General features: G+C 56.5%; 1 protein-coding gene across 1 annotated transcript; it reads right to left on the minus strand.

Moving 5' to 3' along the window:
* Nucleotides 1-719: 719 nt before the first annotated feature.
* UCP2 (uncoupling protein 2) lies at nucleotides 720-7,074 on the minus strand. The gene is made up of 7 exons (XM_006140978.3): nucleotides 6,897-7,074; nucleotides 3,795-4,017; nucleotides 3,390-3,600; nucleotides 2,446-2,640; nucleotides 2,264-2,365; nucleotides 1,536-1,716; nucleotides 720-1,172 (listed from the first exon to the last, which is right to left on the minus strand). Exons 2-7 carry the CDS (start codon nucleotides 3,918-3,920, stop codon nucleotides 1,058-1,060), a joined length of 930 nt encoding a protein of 309 aa, XP_006141040.1. The 5' UTR covers nucleotides 3,921-4,017; nucleotides 6,897-7,074; the 3' UTR covers nucleotides 720-1,057.
* Nucleotides 7,075-7,879: the final 805 nt, after the last annotated feature.

Consider the following 7,879-nt stretch of genomic DNA (forward strand, 5'->3'; position numbering starts at 1 on the left):
TTCCTGCCTCAAGGACAGGTGGTAGGAATAGGGACTGGAGGCTGAAACCCCTATGCAGCCAAAGCCCCAGCTGGTCACTGCCTCCTTGGGAGGCCTGGCTAGGGCAGAGGTGACACTCCCAAGGGAAGTGCCCTCAAGCAGAGGGTGGTCTGCCCTGCAGCCTGAGCCTGCCCAGTGCAGCAGTACTTCCTCCTCCGCTGCCAAAGGGAGCAGCCTCATTGCTCACTTGCTTTCACTGGGCCTGGGACTTCCGGGGGGTGGGTTTCCCATTAGCAACATGGAGTTTTTAAAAAGCCCCTGGTATCTCGGATTCCCAGTTCCTCTAAGTCTTCTAAGCAGCGCAGAAGCTGCAGGGCAGGCGGAGCTCACTCACTTTGTGGGTTACAGGCTGAGGGCAGCTGGGGTGGGAAGGCGGGCAGTGGGCACTTGAGTACCAAGTCCTAGTGGGAAGGCGCTCAAGGGGCCTGGCCCCAGAAAGGGGGGTGGAGTGGAGCCATTGCTGTCCCTGTGGCTGCTCCTGCCCTTGCGACCTCAGCCAGGGCCTGTGTCTGGAGAGACATGGACCAGGTGGCCTCCACGGGCTCCAGACTGGGTGCTGGAGGTGAAAGGTGGGCCTCACTGCCTTTCCAAGGCAACTGGCTCCTCCCCGGCCCACCAGGTGCCATAAGGGCCCACTGGTCCAAGACCCCTGTGAACAGCTACAGAGAGGGAGGAGACGCTGAGGTTGAGTGGGCTTTATGGCTGAGACAAGCTGGCTGGGATGGGGCAGGAAGAAGATTCACGCTGAACTTTTCAAGCAAAGGAAGGCTGGGTCTGCTGGCTCGTGCCAGGCCTCCTGCACTGTCGAATGGGATCAATTCGACCAGCACTGGAGACGGGCAGGCTGTGGGGTGTGGGGTGTGGAAGGCAGGGATGGGGTGAGGATGTGGGAGGGAGGGGAGCTGGGAAAGTGAAGGAAGAGGTGGGAGACAAGGAAGGGAAGGAAAGATGGAGAAGAACGGAAGTGGGGCCTGGCAGGAGCCAGAGCCAGAGGTGGTCAGGCCGGCAGCAGAGGGGCTCAGAAGGGAGCCTCCCGGGGAGCGCAGGCAGCCGTGAGGGCTCGTTTCAGCTGCTCGTAGGTGACAAACATCACCACATTCCAGGAGCCCAAGCGGAGAAAGGAGGGCATGAACCTAGAGGAAAGAAAACACAGTCATAGGACACCTCCACTCCCGCTAACCCTACTGGGCCCCGGCATCCGACCCAACCCAGCTGCTCTGTCCCAGAGGAGGCTGGGAAGCCCCGGGGAACCCAGCCTCGCAGCTATGGCTATGAGCAGAAACCCTTCTGAGTCCCCATTTGAGTGCCTGTACAATAGGGACGATAGCAACCTGAAGGCAGTTCAGAGTAGGCAAGGGTTCTGGTGGAAGACCAGGACCAGCCCGGAAATAGTCGGACACTCGGTTGCCACTCACTTTCAGGTGGTTCTCCCCCACCTCAGCCACAGGTATGAGTAGCAGGAGGCTGGATGTGGGGTGGGTGGGCCAGAAGCTCACCCTTTGTAGAAGGCTCGGGGCCCCTCCTTCCGGAGCATGGCAAGGGCGCAGTGGCCGGCGCTGCTGTACTGGCCCAGGGCAGAGTTCATGTATCTCGTCTTGACAACGTCGACAGGGGAGGCGATGACGGTGGTGCAGAAGCCGGCTCCAAAGGCGGAGGTGAAGTGGCAAGGGAGGTCATCTGCCAAGGAGGAGGGGCAAGGCCATCAGGATGCCCCACCATCATTCCAGGGAAAAGAGAATTACTTACGTAGCTAAGGGTCTTGTGACTTTAAGGGACTCCAGCTGGTCTTCTGAGCACGTGAGTCACTTTGCTAAACTAGCCTCAGTTCCTCGATGACCCAAGTAGGAGCTTTGTCCCAGCTGGCCTCATCGACATGGCAAGTAAGATATAAACTCATTCTACATGAGATGAGGGCTGGGCCTGCCCACAGTCTAGTGGTTAAGGGAGCCGGATCCCCATGATCAGCCTGGCCAGAGTCCTAAAAAGCACGCCAGGCGCATGTACCCACGTATGCTCCAAATTCCTGACAGGATGAAGAGACAGAGAGGGGACTGCGGCATAACCGCGCCCCACTGGGAGGTACCTTCTGTCTCTGTCTCTCTCTGGCAAGCACGAGTGCCCCCTGGCAATTTAAAAATAGATGTGGTCTTCAGGCAAGAGACACCCACACCCACTCCTGGGCTGGGAGACAGGTGAGAACCAGCACCATTCTCCCCTAACTCACCTGTCATGAGGTTGGCCTTCAGGAGGGCATCCTTGATGAGGTCGTAGGTCACCAGCTCAGCACAGTTGACAATGGCATTACGAGCAACATTGGGAGAGGTCCCTACAGCAGGTAGGAGAGCCCACGTGAGTCCAAGGAATGGGGAGTGAAGAAGATGGGGGAGGGGAGCCCCCAGAACACACCTTTCCAGAGTCCCCGGAAGCCCTCCTCTCGAGCGATGGTCTTGTAGGCCTCTACAGTGGTTTGGTATCTCCGACCACCACCAGTCCGGGCCTGGGCTTGGAACCGGACCTTGACCACATCCGTGGGCTGGGCCACAGCCACAGCCAGGGCTCCTGTGGTGCTGCCGGCCAGGAGGCGGCTCCCAATGCCAGCATCTGTGGGGACACAGGGGTCAGCGACCAGCTGGGCCTACACTCATTTCCCATTGTACCTCTCTGCACCCCAGAGCACTGTGACCTGCTCTGAGAACTCCTCACATCAGATAATACATGGCGAACATCTGCTGCTTGCTAGGGACACAGCAAGGATGGGACAAAACCCAGGCTTACTGTCTGCTTTCATCAAACATCTTCCTTGAACAGAATCAATTCCACCCGTAGATGTGTAAGCCAAGGCTTAGGAAGAAGTGGCTTTCTGGTAGACTGGGACACACTCGTCCCTGGTTCTCATCCCAGATCTACTTCTCCCTGCCATGTGATCTTGGGAAAGTCAACCTGTTGTCCTGGGCTCCCAGTGTCCTCCCGAGTGAAACGGAGGGTGGCATGCTAAGGGGTGAAACGGAAGGCTGCTGGCCTTGGAGGCGAGGATCCTGGGTGTGACTTCTGGTTCCCTGAGGTGAGCTCGTGGCTAAGTTCCTTCCCTGTCAGGCCTCGGTCTCTTCATCTGTAACTGGGGTGATACCACCTACTCCCAAGGTGGTCATGAGGCCTGTCACGGGATGTGCCCTGGTCAGAGCCTGGCCCAGCCTAGGTGCTCAGGAACCCTTAAGAGAATCGGGGTTCCTCCAGTCCTCAAGTGCCTCCTAGGGACATTGGGCCTGAAGGAGCTACGTGACTGCATGAGCTAAGACTGACCACAGCTGAGAAAAAGAGCCGTGCGGCCTGTGGCCCAGCTCCGCACTCACGCTCAGAGCCCTTGGTGTAGAACTGCTTGACAGAGTCGTAGAGGCCGATGCGGACGGAGGCGAAGCTCATCTGGCGCTGCAGGCCGGCGACCAGCCCGTTGTAGAGGCTGCGGGGGCCCTCGGTGCGCACCATGGTCAGGATGGTGCCCAGCACGCCGCGGTACTGGGTGCTAGCTGCCGTGCGCACTGGCCCTTGACTTTCTCCTTGGATCTGCAAGGCCAGGACAGGGTAGCTGTGGGGTGGGCAGCTCTTCCTTCTGCTATCCCATGCTCTACGCATAGAGTTTCTCCCTTCTCCTGCTATCCCATGCTCTACGCATAGAGTTTCAAACACCCGCTGGCCCTCGTGTCCTTGGGGAGGGGGCCGACTAGACACACTAGGACCGCCCAGGTTTCTTCCCTCACCTGCAGCCGGACTTTGGCGGTGTCCAGGGGGAAGGTGATGAGATCCGCGATGCAGGCGGCTGTGCCAGCCCCCAGGAACTTCACAGTGGCAGTAGGGGGCACATCTGTGGCCTTGAACCCAACCATGGTGCTAATTTTCTGCTACTCCCAGGGGATGGAGGAAAACTGGAGAACTGGGCACTTTGAGTCACGGCAAGACGAGATAGAAGAACTCTGCCGGAATCTGAGCCAAGGGGAGACACCCCATCAGCAAGCGTCCCACGCCCCCCTGCTCCCACCTCTCCCGACAGCACCAAGTCCCTGAGCAGGACTCAGAGCGGTCCTGCGAGGGAACACAGGCATGAGCACCAGAGGGTCTCAGGACTGAAGGAGGAATTCCTGCCCAAGGAGCCCATATTTTGTGAAGGGTTCCCTTCATCAGGAGTCTGGATCAGGACTGTGCTCGTGCTCCTCGCAAACAGCCACTCTGCCCCAGTCCTTTATCCGTGGGGTGCAGAGAGGGTGCTGAAGCTGCTCACGCACCCGCATTCCTGAGTCTGCAGAGCTATCTGGAGGGCTGGCAGGTGGGGAAAGGTTTCAGCCAGAGCACGACCTGACAGGCACAGAATCACAGGCTTAACTTCTGGACTTAGAGGAAGGAGAGGTTTCTGTAGATCTGGAGTTATCCAAATCCAAAAGAAAAGAGACAGGATGACTAATTTAACTCCTTCCCAGCCTGTCTGCCTACTGCTCTCCCCCAGTTCCCACAAAGCTCAGACTCTGTAAGTCGTTCTTCCAACAAGACCGCTGGGGTGGGCATGGCTCATGGAGACACAGGCGACAAGATGCACCCTGGAGAGGCTTACTGTCCGTGGGGGGAGAGGGGGGCAGGTGGCTCACGATGCATTTGGGGCTTGCAGCACAGACTCTCAAAAGACAGAGGCAGGGGGACCAGCAGTTAGCATAATGGTTATGTTGCTGAACTCCCATGTAGTTGACCGTGGTTCGAGTCCCGGACCCTGTGGCTTAAACTCACGCTGGACGTGTATGCGTGCATGCCCAAGATCTCGAGAGGAGAATGGAGGAGAATGAATTGCAGCATGGCCATTCCCCCTGGGGAGTGATTTCTTGCTTTCTGTCTCTCTCTGTCTTTCTGGCGAGCGCACGTGCCCTATAGCAGGAGCCCCGTGGCCCTATACCAAAAACCTCTCAAAAAAAAAAAAAGACAGAGGCAGGAACAGTCAACTCCAGAGGGTGATCAGAAAACACTTCAGACAGGTAACATTTAGCTGGGTCTCAAGGATTCCAGGCGGTTCTCAGGGATGAGGGAGCACCCAGGCACTAGGGTCTCCTGGCGAGGCAGGTAACACCTCCCCTTACGGCCAGTCTCCTCTTGGTGGACTTGGTCCTGCATGAATCCTAACAGACCAACCATGTGAGGTTTAACTACAGCAGCTGAGCCTCAATTTACTGCAGGATGCTCTGCAACAGCTAACTAAACTATAACGGGTGAACTGCCTCCACACCGCACTTCCGTGTCTATAAATGCCATCAGACCATGTCAGTGCTTGGCGTCCTCTGAACCTGCTCTTGTTTGGGGGGCTGCCTGACTCAAGAACCATTAGTTTGCTTTGTTTTGTTCGGCTTATAATTGCTCAAATAAGCTCTGCTGAATTTAGCTGTATTAGTTTAAGTATTTCCTCTCAACACTTTCCTCCAACATAGGGGAATCCACACCTTCACCCCCCAGAGGTGGGGACGAGGAGGTGCAGGTCAGAGCTGTGAGGAATGATACAGGAAACCAGAAGTGCCATTTTGTCTTCAGAGTTGGACAGCACATTCGCCATCGCCCAGGAGGAAGTGAGCCCGGCACTCCGGTGGGGAGGGCCACCTCTTCCCCTTCCCTTGAGCACATTTCTCTGACTTCACAGGAGCAGTCGTCCGGGCTGGGGCTGAAGAGGAAGAGCTGGCCAGGGAGGGAGGATGTAGTGGGAGGCAGCTGTGAGCACAGAGACCCATGGAAAAAAACAGCTCGCCCAGCTTCCTCCTCCTGGGCGTGGCCCCCCAGGTGGCTGGGGCCAACAGGGTAATCCAGAGGCTACACACCATGGCAATTGTATGGGGGCTTCTGCAGGGAGGACCTGACCTTATTCCTGTTTCCCGGGAACCTGGTTCACACGAGGCTCAGTGAGGACCGATGCTCAAATAGCAGAAGGGGCTGATGATGCTGCTCTCCTACCCTCCACTCTGACACCCCTTCCCCATGCTACTGCCTGGGAGTACTGTTAGTGCACTCAATCCTAGGAGCAGCCCCTGTGGGTGGGAGCTACAGCAGGGAAGTTAGTAAGGGCCAGGTCTGCAGACCCCAAAGCGAATGCTAATTGCTTTCCTCTACTGCCCAGCTGTTTTTCAGCCCCAGCCAAGGCAGGGACTTTCACAGAGAAAGTTCTCCCATGCCAGCGCCAGCTAAATAGTTCTGGAAGGTGCTGACAAATGGTGTTGCTTCTCTGGGTGTTGGAGATAGGACATGAGTCTATCACATTCTGCCCTAGAGCTGGGCCGCTGGGGGTTGTGACCCGGCTGCGGTCAGCTCAAAGACAAGTGCACAGAGGCTCAGCCACCATTCTGTGTGTTGCATTGGGTTTGCCAAAAGTCAGGTCTTTCGGAGAGGTGGGCATGGGGGCAAAGGTCACCTATGCTAAAGACCCTACTAAGATGAGGAAGTAAAAGTCAAGCCCAGAAAAAGTGAATCATATTTTATAGTCTCTAGCAAATAAATCAGAGCCCACCGAGTATACCCAGTTACTAATCTCAGTCTCAGGGATAGTTAGAAGCTGGAGCCAATAATATGAAGTTATAGAAGAATAGGTTCCAGTCCCACCCCTGCTGCTGACCCCCAGGTGGACGCTGGGCCTATTGCTGTTCTACCCAGGCCTCAGTTTCCCTCTTTACCTTGGCCTGTCAGGGTTAGTTTAAGGGATGTATGAAAGTGCTTTGTGAACTGTGAAGAGCCACCTCACTGGGGTCTTGGTGGCACTTATTTTGGTTACTGTCCTGCTGACTCCTGCCCCTAGACCACAGGGCCAGCAGGCAGAAGACCTTCCCCGTAGAATGGACTCTTACCCGGCTTTGCAGGTCTCACGCTGAGGCCTTCAAGATCAAGCTTCTCTAAAGACGTCCCATTCTTTGAAGCTGCCAGTGGCTATCATGGCCCAATCCCCTTGGTTTTCCATAGAAAATGGCTGGGAGACGGAACACCTAATGGTCATACTATGTGTCCTGTGGGAGAGGGCAAAGGAAGAGCATTTAGAAAAGACATCCCAGCAAAGAAAAGCCACCTGTTCCAGACACCAAGGTCACTCACTCCCCCCTTGCCTTGGGGAAGAACAGGATTAGGACCCATTTCCCCAGGGCAGCTAGGGCCTAATTAAGTGCAGGAACCCAGAGTCTTTCCTCCCCTAGGCTTAGTATCACACCCTGGTTGTTTTCCAGGATTTGGCCTTTACAACACTGAGTACCCTAGATAAGCATGCCCCAGCATAATCACCAGGCTTTGGTGAGTGGGAGTGTTCTGAGGCAGTCAAGATGGGGCAGGAGCTTTGGGAGTTGGCTAGGGCCCAGATCCGGCCTGTAAGGAGGCTGGAGGAGGCTGGAGGGGCTGGGAACCGGCCCTGCCGAGGCCGCATAGAGCTGCTCAAAGCCTCCTTCAGCTGAAATAGTCCCAGGACAGGCGAAGAGGGCACACCACCTGGGAGCAGGCTGGCGGGGGAGAGATCATTTCTGAAGCCCCCCACCACTGGTCTTGGCATCGCGGCGGGCCGAGAGAAGGGAGCAGGAGGGTGGGAGGTTACATTACAGCCAACTGCACTGTAGCGGGAGGAGTGGGTGGGAAAGAGGGGGCTGGCTGGTGTGGTGGGGCGGTTTAAAGGGAGTTATTAAAAGGGTGAGAAAAGAGACATAAAGAAAAACAAAAGAGACCAGAGAGGTAAAGTACAAACTAGGATGGGAGGGGAGAGGAAAAATTAAAGAGCGAGAAGCGCGCGGGTCCACGCGGCATGGGTGGCGGGCATGGAACAGGTGTAGCGGGCGCAGGGCTGGAGGCGGCC

Source organism: Tupaia chinensis, unplaced genomic scaffold (genome assembly GCF_000334495.1).
Source record: "Tupaia chinensis unplaced genomic scaffold, TupChi_1.0 Scaffold000047_1, whole genome shotgun sequence".
NCBI classification, from domain to species: domain Eukaryota; kingdom Metazoa; phylum Chordata; class Mammalia; order Scandentia; family Tupaiidae; genus Tupaia; species Tupaia belangeri.

Excerpts from the sequence above, each read along its gene's own strand:
- UCP2 (XM_006140978.3), bottom strand. The coding sequence starts at position 3,920 with ATGGTTGGGTTCAAGGCCACAGATGTGCCCCCTACTGCCACTGTGAAG. Across the intron at positions 3,601-3,794 it reads CCGCCAAAGTCCGGCTGCAG|ATCCAAGGAGAAAGTCAAGG; the intron begins GTGAGGGAAGAA and ends CTGGCCTTGCAG. Across the intron at positions 2,366-2,445 it reads CTTCCGGGGACTCTGGAAAG|GGACCTCTCCCAATGTTGCT; the intron begins GTGTGTTCTGGG and ends TACCTGCTGTAG.